This window comes from Ambystoma mexicanum, chromosome 4p (genome assembly GCF_040938575.1).
Source record: "Ambystoma mexicanum isolate Mex_15411 chromosome 4p, UKY_AmexF1_1, whole genome shotgun sequence".
NCBI classification, from domain to species: Eukaryota; Metazoa; Chordata; class Amphibia; order Caudata; family Ambystomatidae; genus Ambystoma; species Ambystoma mexicanum.
Genome location: NC_090927.1, coordinates 1,061,889,126 through 1,061,904,467, shown reverse-complemented (window position 1 = coordinate 1,061,904,467; position 15,342 = coordinate 1,061,889,126). Strand labels below are relative to the sequence as shown.

At 45.3% G+C, this 15,342-nt stretch overlaps 1 protein-coding gene across 4 annotated transcripts in view; it reads left to right on the top strand.

Moving 5' to 3' along the window:
- KPNA5 (karyopherin subunit alpha 5) overlaps nt 1-15,342 on the top strand; it is a 594,400-nt gene that overhangs the window by 501,105 nt on the left and 77,953 nt on the right. For all 4 annotated transcript variants that reach the window (XM_069606642.1, XM_069606645.1, XM_069606643.1 and 1 more), the window contains one exon: nt 10,845-11,023. In XM_069606642.1, coding sequence (XP_069462743.1) covers nt 10,845-11,023 — 179 coding nt within the window. The remainder of the gene's footprint in view (nt 1-10,844; nt 11,024-15,342) is intronic.

The following is a 15,342-nucleotide window of genomic DNA, read 5'->3' as shown; positions in this document are numbered from 1 at the left end:
GAAAGGCGCTATAGAACTGGTGCCTGTAGCGTAGAGGAACACGGGATGGTATTCCCCATATTTTTTGATTCCAAAGAAAGACGGGGGATTGAGACCCATCTTGGACTTGCGTTGGTTGAACAAACTCCTCAGAAAGGACAAGTTCAAGATGGTCACACTTTCTCAGGTCCTCCAGGCCCTTCGACTTCAGGATTGGTTGGTGTCTCTGGATCTACAGGATGCTTACTTTAATGTAACGATTCATCCAAAGCACAGAAAGTACCTGAGGTTTGCAGCTGGCAGCTCGCACTTTCAGTTTCGGGTCCTGCCATTTGGGTTCACCCCCACCCTAAAGGTCTTCACCAAGCTAATAGTGGGGCTGCGTATCTCAGGCGAGGGGGGATTCATGTCTACCCCCTGGACGACTGGCTGATCCATGTGCGTTCCCACGAACAAGCGATGCATCATCTCAGTCTCACCTGCCGCTCCCTCCACAAGCTGGGCTTCTCCCTCAATTTTAAGAAGTCACATCTGAGCCCTTCCCAACAGCTCCAGTACATCAGGGCTGTGTTGGACACGTCTTTGGGGAATTGCTCGCCTCCCAAGGTGAGGGCTCATCACGTTGTGCAGATGGTGGACAAATTTCAACATGCCCAGCGTCTCCCGGCTTTCGAATTCTTAAGGTTGCTCGGCCTCATGGCATCCTGCATTTTTCTGCTGCCAGAGGCCAGGCTGAAGATGAGATCCCTGCAATGGGTCATCAAGATACAGTGGTCACAATTCTCAGGCAAGATGTCGGATCCCGTTCAGATTACACTCTCAGTCTCGCAGGATCTTCTGTGGTGGGTCAATGATGGGAACCTGATGAAGGGGGAGCCGTTTTGGCAACAGTGGCCGGAGGTGACATTAATGACACACGCTTCCCTCACAGGATGGGGAGCTCATGCCGATGATCTGACTGCCAGCGGTCGTTGGTCTCTGTTGGAGTCCAAACTCCACATCAACCTGTTAGAGCCATCAGGCTGGCCCTGAAGGCTTTCCTGCCGTCTGTGTGGGAGAATAGTGCCCTGATCATAACAGATAACACAGTGGCCATCCATTACCCCAACAAAAAAGGGGGGGTAGGGTCATTCCCGTTGTGCAGAGAGGCGATGCAGCTCTGGTTCTGGGCTATCAAGCAGGGAATATCACTCTGGGCAGTATTTCTGGCTGGAGAGGAGAATGCGGCAGTGGACGCTCTGAGTAGGTAGAGCACGGTCTCTCATGAGTGGGAGTTGGCTCAGGAAGTCCTTCTGGAGATCTTTGCCCTTTGGGGAACACCACAAGTGGATCCCTTCACGACCAGTGCCAACCAGAAGTGTGAGAGATTCTGCTCAAGGGAATTTCCTCTGAGAGGAGCCTTAGGAGACGCATTTGTCGTGGATTGGTCATTCCCACTTCCGTACGTGTTTCCTCCGGTCCCCGTCATTCCACAAGTGTTAAGGGGATTGCAGAGGTTCGGATCCCACATGATCCTCATTGCTCCGGATTTGCCACGAGAGCATGGTACCCTCCACGCCGTCTTCCCTACCGAGAGGATCTTCTCTAGCGAGAGGGGGGTTGGGTTTTCCATCCAGAGGTCAAGACTCTTAACCTTTACGCTTGGTATCTGAAACGTTGACATATAAGGATTGGGACCTCCCGGGATGACGTGATGGAGGTGTTGCTTTCGGCCAGGCAGCCGGCAACCAAATCCCTGTACCGTTGCCGTAAGTTTTGCAACTGGTGCAGAGGACACAATGTCGATCCTTTTCAGTTTCCCATTCCCATGGTTCTGCCTTTCTTGCTTTCTTTTGCCCACAGGGGCCTTCGAGTGGGTACCATTAAAGGTTACCTGACGGCGCTGTCTATCTTCAAGCGCTCGTCCGAAGAATGTTCTTATATTAAGATTCCTTTGATTTCCTAATTTCTAAAAGGGCTCACCAATGTGTTCCCGCTGTCCCTGTTTCAGGTCCCGGTTTGGGATCTGAATTTGGTCGTGAAATTCCGTGGTGGCTGCTGCATTTGAACCTTTGCACTCTTGTCCTTTGAGACTGCTGTCTTTCAAGACGGTTTTCTTGGTTGCGGTTACATCCGCTCGCACAGTGAGTGAATTGCAGACACTTTCATCTAAGCCTCCCTTTACTGTGTTCCTCAAGGATAGGTTTTGTACTTCCTTCCTCTCTACCTAAGGTAGTGTCTGAGTTTCATTTAATCCAGAAAGTGGTACTTCCTGCTTTCTATCCTCCTCCTCATCCTGGTAAGGAAGAGGAGTGACTCCGTAGATTGGACCCTAGGAGGGCTCTGAGTTTTTATATTTCTAGGATATCCAGGGTCAGAGTGGACGATCAACTCTTTGTGGGGTACGCTAGACACCGATTGTGCCAGGCTGTTGTTACCAAACAGACCTTGTCCAGGTGGATTATCCCCACCATTACTGAATGTTGCAGATTGGCGGGCAAGGCCCCTTCTGAAGGGTTGCGAGCTCATTCCACTAGGGGCGTGGTTACTTCCACAGCCCTGCAGCGAGGAGTTCCTATTAGGAATATTTGTGACGCAGCGACATGGGATTCTATCCACACCTTTGTCAAACATTACTCCATGGATACGCTCCATGGTCAAGATAAGGCCTTTGGTAAAGCGGTTCTTTATTCTGCCATCCAATTGGGTATTCTAAATTCTTTTCCCTCCTCCATTTTCTGGTACTGCTTTGGGAGTCTGTCAAAGATGTGGAATACGTTGCAGGATACAATCCATTCTAAGAACAAGTTACTAACCAACTGGTAAAGTTGTTTCGACTGGATGTTCCTCCAACGTATTCCACATCGGCCTCCCAGCCTGCCCCTCTGGAGAATTTCCTATACTATTGCAGCTTACGTTCCCTCAACGCTATGTGCAGTCAAGAAGACATTGGGCCTCATTACACGGACGGCGGTAAGGGTTAACGGTCACCGTTAATGGCAACGGTGACCGTTAACCCTTACCGCCGTACTACGAGGTCCCTTTGCGGGTTGGAGGATTTAACGCCTGCTTCTTGCAGGCGTTAAAATCCAACCCGCTAAGGGACCTCGGAGCTAATTACGGCACCGCAAAATTGCGGTGGCGTAATTAGCGCCTTCCCCATTTCCATAGAGCCCTATGGGGCAGAAATGGGAATGGGGAAGGGCAACGGCGGAAAGGGGATTTACCGCCCCTCCAACCTTGGAATGGGGCGGTAAATCCCCTTTCCGCCAAGGCGGTGCCGGTATTTTACCGGCATGGACCAAGGTGCTAATAGCACCTTGGTCCACCGCCTACCGTGTAATGAGGCCCATTGTGTACGAGCATGTCACACATTATGGAGGAAAAAACATAAACTGAGGCTACGGGCGCTGTGCGTCCTATTTATAACATCCGGTACATTGCCCTCGGGGAGGCTTTCGAGGGACAACAACCCAACATCATCGACGCAGGACGCCCTTTGCTGAAAAAGTTCCGAAGTAACACAGCTGTGGACATGTCAAAGATGTGGAATACGTTGGAGGAACATCCAGTAGAAAGAACGTTACCAGTTGGTAAGTAACTTGTTCATCTATACAGACCACTGTCCTACATACCAACAAACATATCAAATTCATCATCCACTACTCACCTGAGCCAGCATGTGCGGAAATTGAGTCGTAATTGCATTTGGAAGCAATTTATGAAGAATTCTGGGTCAATGCTTTTTTGTGTACTTTGATAGTTCGTACACATCGTCGGTAAAGTGCAGGCTGCAGACGCGGAATCGATTGGCCCTCCCGTTTCCCAAGACAGCATGGCCTCTACTTTCAATCTCATCCACTGGAAAACCACAATTTGTAATCCATCTTCTTATTAAATCAATATCCTATGAGAATATATGCAGGACTGTGCCCAGAGTTTCGACATGGCTCACAGAAGGGCAACCAAAAACGATACATGAAGGCATTCATGAAAAGTCTGTAAGATCTGTATGAAAACATATCATTAATACAAATAATAATGTATGAATATCAATAAAGCAAGTATTACACAGCTTTGTCTGTAAGTTTGTTTTAAATAATGAAACAAAACCTGTGTAACCTAGTCGAATTAACACAGCAATCACTTTCTTTCAGAAGTGATTGTTATACCGCAAATTGTAACGTATTACTCGTCCAGTGAATGACCTTTCAAGCACCAAAAGAAAACATGCTTTCAAACATGTTCCGGGTCACGAAACATGCCATTCTGTAACAATGCACAATGATGCAATCTGCTATTTACCGAGATCAAAATACATCAAGCATTAGATAATGGTGAAGTCTTTGAGATAAATGAAAATTAGGGTACTATGTACATTAGGTGGAAATCGATAGAAACTTTCAGAGCAGCGATCTATGAACATAGATAACCAAATAGGTGACCTACCCTTCCTCGGACAAACAAATCAGCCAATCCAGCAAGCCGGGGAACAAATAGCTGTGGAACAGTTATCCGGGGAACAGGTAGCTCGATGACGATATACCTTGTGGATTGCATAGATGTTCTCCTGGTAAATGTCAATGTGTTTATAAATGCTTAGAAAAGTGGGTGTGTATATGAATGTGTGGACGTGTTCATTGCCACCCACTTAGCCTCGATGCCAATGTTTCACATCTGCCATACCCACCCAACCAGCCCCCTTGCGAGCGCACAGGCATAGGCCTGCTCATACTGCCTATATGGAAATAATGCCAGGGCTTATACACAAACGCAAAATGCTTGTGCGGGCCATTTCTTTTTTTCTCCAAGTGGTCATCTTTTTTAGGCAATGTGGGCCAGTTTGAGGATGCCTTCAATATGTGGCTAATAGTAGTGAACACTGTTGGTGAATATATATTTATTAAAATGCACAATTTGAATCACCTTTTCATCAGAATACTCCTCTTTGGGTAATATTCAAACACTGTCCGAAAAGGAATGAATAGCGACTTCGAACTGTGGAACATGTTTTCATTGGCGCCCAAGACAATCGTATGGCCCAGTACGACCCTGTTCATAGATGCCAACTGCCATTGATACTTGGGAGGAGGATGGATGGGGACAATGTGAGCGCAAAAGGGCCGGAACACTGCTCAACGGATAAAAAAAAATGTTGATTGCAGGGACGGGGTCTTGAAGAGGGGAGTCTGACAGACACTGGGTCTGACCTGGCCATGTGGACAACGGATATCACAGAATCTGGGACGCATTCTATGAGGATAGGCGCAGCCACATCAGAATGGTGTGGAGGCATGGGGTCACAAGTAGTCAACACGAGAGGAGGTTGGAAATCACATGGTTTCACAATATATGGAAGACCAGAGCTAACATAAGCAATATCTTTTAACAGATAAGAGAAACCCTAAAAATCAGTACGTATCGTGTGACATTCCTTTGTGGGTAGCATAGGAAAGTTGACTGAAGAGACCAGAAGCAAACTAACATTTAAAAACACAATCCCATCCTGGTGGGAGCATAGTCTATTATGACCCAGAGCGTTTTCAAAAAAATGGAACACACCTATCAGTAAATGGAATGGAATTATTCCATACAGGGAGGTATTTTAAACATAGTAGCAACAAGCGGATGCAAATAGAGCTGTAGGAGAGCAAGGGTATTTTGGGTGAACCCGAGTGGCTCTGGACTCACTGAGGTGTGGCGGCATGGGACTGGAAGGAATCTGCCGGCAAGCGCAAGAGTGCTCACCAGATAAGATGCAGGTCCCCAACACACGGACCTGAGAGCGCACAATGGGGGCACTCGGTGAGCTAAGGAGGGCCAGTTCCTGTTTCTCAGTCCAAGTGCCCAAAAAGAATAGAACTATGATAACGCTGCACACCTGGTGATTTGTGAAACAAACACAGTAATCCTGTTTGGTTTATTATTGTTATGCTTAATAAAAGTCACAGGGCCTCGTTACACGGTAGGCAGTAACCATGGTTGCCGCCGGTATATAACCGTGTCCGCCTTGGTGGATGGCGGAATTACCGCCCTACTCCAAGGTGAGTGGGGGCGGTAATTCCCCATTCACCAAGGCACTTCCCCATTCCCATTTTTGGCCCCATAGGGCATAATGGGAATGGGGAAGGCGCTAATTACGGTACCGCAAATTGCGGTACTGTAATTAGCTCCAAGGTCCCTTTGCGGCACCCTACTTTAACGGCTGGTAAAACCAGCCATTAAGGTCGGGTCCTGCAAAGAGAACTCGTAGTAAGGCGGTAAGGGTTTACCGGTACCGGTGCCCTTACCGGTAAACCCTTACCACCTAACGTGTAATGAGGCCCAAAGACTTTCATTGCCAACACAAAAACAAAGAGTCTACATAATTTTGTATGATGCGTAATGTATATTTTCAATGCTGCACAGAGGGTAGCTATTAACCAACTTGTGGCACCTTCATCGTCCACACCCACCCAGCTGCCTTGCGAGCGCATGGTCTTAGATGTGAACTGCCATCGATACTGTAGGGGGAGGGAGGGGCTTGGATGGACTTGAAAAGGGGGTCTGAAAATACAGGGTCTGGGGAGGCCAGGTGAACAATGGTCACCGTGCGGAAGACCCCTCTGAAGTGTACATGCTGTTTTTCACCTTGAGTGTTCCTGCCAAACCAGCCCCCTTGCGTGTGCACGGCCACATGTGCGAACTGCCATTGATACTGGAGGGCGATGGATGGGCATGAGGCGAGCACAAAAGGGCCGGAACACTGCTGAAGGGACACAAACTTATGTTGATTGCTGGGGCGGGGTCTTGAAGAGGGGAGTCTGGAGACACTGGGTCTGGGGAGGCCATTTGAAAAATGGTCACCATGCGGAAGATCCCTTTGAAGTGTACATGTTGTTTGTCACCTTAAGCATTCCCATCTTCCCGGCCCCCTTTGGGAGCACATCGACACAGGTGCGAAGTGCCATTGATACTGGAGGGGGGATGTATGGGCATGAGGCGAGGGCAAAAGGCCCGGAACACTGCTGAAGGGACACAAACCTGTGTTGATTGCTGGGGTGGGGTCTTGAAGAGGGAAGTCTGGAGACACTGGATCTGGGGAGGCCATATGAACAATGTTCACTGTACAGAAGATCCCTTTGAAGTGTACATGCTGTTTGGCACCTTGCGTGTTCCCACCCAAACCAGCCCCCTTGTGAGCGCACGGCCACAGGTGTGAACTGCCATTGATACTGGAGGGGAGGATGGATAAGCATGAGGTGAACTCAAAAGGGGAGTATGGAGGTTCCCTTTGAGTTGTACATGGTGTTTGGCACCTTGTGCGTTCCCACCCACCCACTGCTGGAGGGGGGCTACTGGAGAGGGGATGGATGGGAACGAGGTGAGCGCAAAAGAGGAACAACTATTCTTTCATGACCCTCATAGACATTGGCCGTGTTCTTGACTCATGAAAAATTCAAACAACTATTCGGATATGCTCATTTGTATTTTATTTAGTTTGGTGATGTTGATGGCACAAACAAACTACACATTGTATACTTGAGGTTGCGGTACAGTGTTTGAAAATCCCCTGTACTGTCCGCTGTCACTGGGGAATTTGGCACAAATGGCTCGAAACGACACAGGCGGGTATTACTCGTCGAACGCAGAATCCAAGCCTCCCATGAAGCCACTATGTAAACAAACGGTAGGCCACCAGCCTGTACCACCCGGGAAAGATAAATATTTTTATTGAATAAACCAGATAAGTGTACCACCTTACTTGAAAATGCATCCTAAATTTGTTGGCATAGTTTCCCTTAGAAAAGTATTTTTCTGGAAAAATGTACTTGGGCTTTAAAGTATCGACACATTACAAAAGTGAACACACATTTGAGCCAGAACGGTTTGGGCCCTAGAGAAATATTGTTTTTTTTAGTCGAAAGTGAAAGACGTGTGAGAAATGTTAATTCATTCGTCAGTGATTGATCAAAGTTATGACAATGTAGGAGACAACTTGAAATGTTAGTCGTCTCAGTGGTCAAAATTGAATCACATCTAGAGTATACTTACTCGTTACTTGGATTGCGAGGGCGAACTGTTGCGCAAAGTTTGTGCATAAGCACCATCATAATCCTCAACACGGACTTTGTGAGGCAGGCAGCCCTGAAGTCATGCAGCTCGGTAACTAGTAGCGGTGGAGTGCCTTCTTCGGCTATGCAGGCGAAGCAGCCAGAGTTTTCTTGGCAGCAGCAGTTCCCCACCTCAGTTGTCATGACCTTGCAACGATTTCAGGTACACCAGATGGAAATGTCTTCCATGCGATTAGGCTCAGGTTTCATCTTCCCAACTATCATCCGATTCCCCATCGTTAACGCTTCTTTCTCTTTCTATTTCATTTATTTCCTCTTCGGAATATTCTGGCTCGTACTGATAGGGCAGGATTGTTGTCAAAGTTCCTGAAAATTGAATAAGTACAAAATCCGGTATTACCTAAATTGTTTGTTTACAATTGCTCGAATGAACAATTGACCGAATTTAAAGGGTCACAATTGACCTTTTCACAATTGAGCGTATATATATAATCAATTGTAATTCGAACAGTTGTAAAACGAACAATTCATATACAATCCAAAATCCACAGTCATAAAAATAAAAACATTTTTGTTTGTATGTAGCAACTACTGGTAGAGAAGGAGTAGAAAATAAATGGCAATGTTAAAAATAACCATAGAGGAAATAAATGCACAATCGGGACAAACTATGAATTTTGAAATTAAATAAGGTTTGGTGAAGACATTGATAAATTAAAAGACACACATTTAAAATAAAAAGCAAGTAACAAGTTAAATCTGTTTTGCTAGTGTAAGTACCTGTTTGCAGGGCGTTATACTAGGAAGGTAGCTGAACAGAGCAGAAATAAGTCACAGGCAATCGAAACTAAATACAGTGAGACGATTGAAAAAGCAACTGCAATGTTGTCTGCTCAGAAAGGGTCTGTTTATACTTGTTGAGGAAAGAGGCGTTCTGGCATTTCCATGGAGACATGTCAATAGCTTGCGCACAGAGAACGTTGACACAAGACATGCATTGGTGTTGTGAAAAGGGGCGTAAGGGTCTAGTGATGTCAGTTTGAGGGGCAGGCGATCTGTATTCTTGCCGCAACGGATAAGATTAGCACAAGATGACGCTGCCCAACCCGTTGTTTTCGCGTGTGTAAAAGTGAGGAAAACGAAGGTAAAATGCATAGGAAAAATGTTTAAGATCGATGACAATATGCTTAAAAATACACGCCTTAACGATCGGAAAAATAAAATCTTTAAGCGAACTTCCCCTTTATAGCTATCCAGTATAATCAGGAGGAAACTGAGGCACTGAGTGGGGAATAAGCATGAAGAGACTAACGATGGTTGAGAAAGAAGAGAGCTTGAGGAGAGATAGATAAATAGTTTGTGAAGGAAATGATGAGAGAAATTGAAGGTGGAGAAATCAGAGAAATAATCTGAGTAGATATGCAGGAGAGTGAGGCAGAGTGGTGCATGGGTGGTGAACAAGACCCATCAGAGTTGGAAGAGGAGAACAAAGAGGAGGTTGTTTGGGAGTTTGAGTAGGCAAGCAAAGTGTTTTCAGAGACAGTGATTGATGACGAGCTAGAGGACGAAACAGTTAGAGGAGTTAGATATCGGAAGGCAGAAGAGTAAAAGGTCACGACAGAGAGACTGAGGAGATTAGAAGGCTGAAAGAGCTGGAACCAGAACAAATTAAAATATATCAGAAGGAGACAGGGGGAAAGTGGGGAGAATGCGGGAGTTGTAGAGTAGGAGAATGGTCTGGGGAAAGACAGGTTACCAGACAGTCTCAGGAGGTAGGAGAGGGCCTTACTGGACTATGCACGCAGTCGAGGGGGGAGGAGAATTGAATTGGTCGAGAAATTGCAAGGAGGGAGATTATCATAGAAAGGTGATGAGGTGGGCAGTGCTAAGGAAAGATTGGGAACACAATTAGGGATACCATGCTCCCCAGGAGACTGTAAAAACAGCCTGAGCCAGCCCTCCTCTCAGTGCAAAACTGAAACACTCCATTAAAGTGGCCCAGAAATAATAGTTAGGCCCTTCTTTAACTAGGGCTGAGGACCCCCTTTAAACCCACACTGGGAACAGTCAAGGAGACACAACCTCAGCTGAAACCACAATATATATATGATATATATGAGAGAGAGAGAAAAAAAAAAGAAATTGAATTAGGAAATTAGCCTGGGGGAGGGTACTGCTGGACTGTGGAGAGACTTTACATTTTTGTCTGGTTGTCTGCTGATACCCATTGGCAATCCTGACACATCACAGAACTGCAAGGTGACACTTAATATCTTTCTAAAAATACATTTTGGGGACATATTTTTACATACAACACTAACATAAAAATAATGAAACATGTACAGATTTGTTTTGATTATCCAAAAGATCAATGTAGTGAGAATGTTTTAGATAAAACAGCATTTTGAATGGTTCAGAGTTCTGAACCTTAAAAGGTACACAGATTGGTCTTGGGTCCAGGACAGAGATGGGCCTCGGAGCTTGATGGGGTTTGGGACAGCCCTATGATCAAATCAGGCTTTGTAGCTGGGATGAGTCTTGCTGCTGTGATAGAGCTAAAGTTCAGACTAAGGATGAAGGGAATGTGCCTTGGTTAAGAAGCAGAGATGTTCCTTCGGTAAGGTACTGGGACAGGTCCAAGAAGAATAGCATGATTTGCTTTGGTTGGGAGTGGAATGTTGGTTCCCATATACAGTGTGATAATGTCACAACTATCCGATTACAGAGTAGTCAGATATTTGTGATGTCAAAATTAGCAGATTATAAATTAATTCTAAACTGTACATTGTCTACTATTCTAGATCAATGATATTCTCTCTCTTTGCTTCCAAGATATTTGGTGGCATTAGGTTGCATCAAACCTCTTTGTGACCTTTTGACTGTGATGGACTCCAAAATAGTCCAAGTGGCATTGAATGGACTAGAGAATATCCTCCGCTTAGGAGAGCAAGAATCCAGACAGAATGGGATGGGCATTAATCCCTATTGTGCTCATATTGAAGAAGCATATGGTAAGTTTTCAGCATGTCCATACAGAGGCTCAGTTCAGGACTGTGAGTTAATGGTTGTCTTATGCATTCTGCAGCTTCTAATAAAGGGCATTCACTAACCATATTGTACTTTTGAAATACAAAAATATGTTCATGTAAAACATTTGAAAAGTCAATAATATGTAGAGTAAAAAGGAGAGTCTAAAAACAAACTGTAGGGTGTAGTAGAACAGAATCTTTCTTGCTGTTAAGAAACACCAACCAGCTGCTAAACATATTTATATTGCTCTGTTAGGCCAGCCACAGTGTACAATGTTGTGGTTTGTTATTATTTTATTATACTGTATGGCACGAATGCAGCATTTTACCTTGCTTTTTTCTCTTCCTTTTGGTTACGCTACAGGATAGTACATAGTCTCCTAGAATGCAGAGTTTCAAATGCTGTCTTTCTGTAACATTGATATCGCTTTGGGAAGGCATTGTTTTTCTTGGTTTCTTTCTCTTAAATTGGTTATGCTTTGGAACTGCGTTCCTTCTCGCCACTCCTGGAGTCTCTCGCGATATTCCCATGTTCTAACCTTCTTCTTATGTGTCGTGTCTTCACCATGTTTGGGTTCTACAGCCTTCAGGCACATTTACTCACTTCATGTTCTAGATAACTCCCATCCTCTCCCTTCCTTCCCTGCCTCCAACACCTGGTATATGTATCTTGCTGTCATGCTTCCCTACTGATCTTGCATTCTCCCAAAGTCTGGCACCTCCCATGTGCTTCTCATCCTCACTCCTTTCCATTGGCTCTTTTCCTTCACTGGATCAGACTCCTGGTACATACTTCTCGCTGTTAGGCCTTCTCACAGACTCTAGATTCTCACATCTGTTTCCTCATACACTCACACCTCACTGTCTGTCTCACTCAGCCCTTTTCCTTCCAAGCATTTGTTATCTTTGCGGGTTTTGTGATCAGGTCCCCTTCCTATCATTGCTGGCGGGGTTGACAAAGGCTCCTGGTGCCACCACAAGCCAAGAGATGCTGAGCGTGGATGTGGTGTGGAGAGAATCACCTGGCTACAGCTCTGCTTTCCTTGCACAGGTATAGAATCCCAATATAAAACCACTGGTGGAAAGAGCGGGACCAGAACCAGGAACTAGAATGTGAATAATAGATCATTCACCTCCCATGGGCTCCATACTCATAAAGCTAAGACTGATTAGATTAAAGGAGTCCACCCCGAGGGCAGGGCCAAGGTATGGAAAGCATATAGAGGACAGTCAAGAAAAGGGACAAACCAACCCAAAGTCCCAGATCAGGACTGAAAGCCATTGCCAGCCAAGAGGTGGGGACATATCTGCCAGTGCCAATCTCCATCCTATCTACAAACCCGAGTCACCTTACACCAGAAAGAGGCTGGGAGGATGGGCCAAAGCCCTGGAAAGGCAGGGCCTGTGGCAGAAGGCTGTGGGAATTAAGAGGAAGAGCTTATTCAGAGTCAGTTGGAGAGGTGAACAGAAGGATCTGGAAAAGGATCAATGACCACAAGCTGGAGGAACAGTGTGGAGCCTGGAGTAGAACAGGAGACCAGGAGGATTGGGAGAGACAGACACTTAAGGTGGGGAATTAAAAGATCCAGCAGCGAGGGAGAAAAAGGCCCAGAAGGCTAACAGCAGACCAATTCAGAAGGCTGGGGGATGGAAAAGAAGGGCGCAGAAGGCTGGGGATGGAGAAAGCCCAGTGGGCTTTAGGGGAAACCCCCAACAAAGCTCAAAAGAGAGACCCAGAGGGCTGGGCAGAGTTATAAGACCAGAAGTGGAAACGAGATAGAGTAAAGAGATAAGGAGTTGGAAAAGCAGTTAAAAGAGGTGAAGTAGTGGAGAAATATCTGGAATGAGAAGGAAGATAGAAGACTGATTTAACATCAAGGAGAAAAAGGTTGGATCAGACAAAGAGTACTACAGTAAAATAGTGAACTATTGCTAAGGAGGAGGGAGGAATACATCAGTAGAGAGAACAACAGTAGAAAGGAAGAGACAGGGCTGTGCACTAAGACACCAAGATATTCACCTATAAGGGGTGGAGAAGCAAGCTTGTGGCAAGGTGTTAAGGTGGGGCAGGAGAAGTTAAGCATGAACCGAGAAAGAGAGGAAGGCTCAGTGTAGGATCTTGCAAAAACAAGACTTGAGGCAAAATAAGTGTTAGAAAGCGAATGCAGGATGTGACTGGAGAACCGGGATCTTGGGGGGAGGAAGGTGGTAAGAGGCCTAGGGAGTATACCCTGGCCAGGCCTTAGGGTGGTGTTTATTTCCCTGCAGCTGCAGGCCTTGGTTAATGGCCAGCTCTACAACACTACCTACACAGCCATCTCACATGCTTCAGTTTGGAGCTGAGCCTTTGGAAGAGACTTTCCCTTATTAAAGCCAGACGAAAGGTGTGGGGATCCTTCAAACCAAAGGCTAAGACACAAGTGGACAGAACATCCTGAGACGACATAGATGAAGTTTGCAGGAACTCCTTAAACAGAGATTGAGAACCATGGAGAAGAGACCTCAAGAAGACCATAGAAGAGTACAGAATCACTTAAACATCAGACTATAAGCATACAGGTTACTTTGTTAACCTCCCTGTCGAAAGGGGTGCACTACATTCTCATGTATTTCAATGGAGTACTTAAATATTAAAAGCATTAACATCTTTTTTATTTTTTTAATTTATTTTTATTTTTATTTTTACATTTTTCCAAACTTTATTTCTTATTTTCAACAAGAAAGAAACATATCAAGTACAAAGCAAATGTTACTAGGCCAACAGGCTATCATCCAGGTAACAACATACACCTGAATCAAAGAAAACAATAACCTCGAAATGCATATTAACCGCAACACATTTAAAAACGTAGTCTTGAGCGGTGGCCTGACATTCCCAAACATAACAGACAACACAAAACAAGAGAACATAACAACACAAGCACCCTCCCCCCCCAAAACGTATACATTAGACGTGATGCAAACCCATTCTATTACACAATTCCGATCAAGATGGTTTACCCATAAAAATCATTGAAATTCCCCCATTGTTCATCATAACGTGCTTCTTTGCATTGCTTATAAAACATAGTATTCTCATATTTAGATAGAACTTGCACATCTAAAATCCAATCCTCTACTGTTGGTTTCTTTCTTGTCTTCCAGACCTTTAATATCTGTTTAGTAGCTACTAACAGAACTTTGGCAATCCATGACGATATTACCCAATCATATTTGCAACCATTCCTTGGTAGTTGCAAAATGATTGCTAATGGATTCCGTGGATAGGTGATGGCCCAAACCTGGCCAATCCTATCAACCACATCTCTCCAGAAATGTGTCGCTCTTTCAAACTCCACAACATATGAAGCAAACTACCCCTCTCTTTCCCACAACCCCAACAACTGTCACCATCCACCATTCCTAAAGCATAAATACGGGCCGGGGTCGAATAGGTTCTACTCAATATTCTCTGATGAGTGTAACGCAGTTGTAAATCCGCTTTAGCTTTAACCGAAACTCTCCAGACCATTTCCCATTCATCTTGTGTCAGTTCTCTACCCAGCTCATCTGTCCATGATAACCTCAATTCTTCCCATGTGTTCAACCACTGTACATCTGTTTGCATCATTTTCAAAATATTTGACACCTTTTGTGATCCACAGGCCAATATTTTGAGGACTTCAGGTTCCCGTGAGAGTGATGCATCCATCATCCGACTCCTTTCAGATATTAAATCCACCAATTCATTGTACCTTCATAACTCTCTATTATGCAGCCCAAATTTCTCCACTAGTCCCTCAAAGGAAACCACCCCTTCATTTCTCCAAACATCACTAACCTTTAAAATACCTCTAATAACCCAACTTCTCCAACTTAAAGTTCTATTATTAATCTGTAGACAAGGATTATGCCAAAGTGAGGGCTCTTCATAAACAAATAATCTCTGCCCATTTCCCACTATCAGTGACGCCAATGCGTCTTTTGTAGCCAAAACTGTTTTTAAACTCCGCACCTTCCCAGGTAATGTTCCAAATGAATAGAGACACTTAGGGCCTCATTACACGGTATGCGGTAACCATGGCGCTATTAGCGCCATGGCTGCCGCCGTACCGTGTCCGCCTTTGTGGATGGCAGAATTACCGCCCTACTCCAACGTGAGCGGGGGCGGTAATTCCCCATTCACCAAGGCACTTCCCCATTCCCATTTTTGCCCCCATAGGGCTCAATGGGAATGGGGAAGGAGCTAATTACGGTACTGCAAATTGCGGTACCGTAATTAGCACCAAGGTCCCTTTGCGGGCCTGTTCCTTAACGGCTGC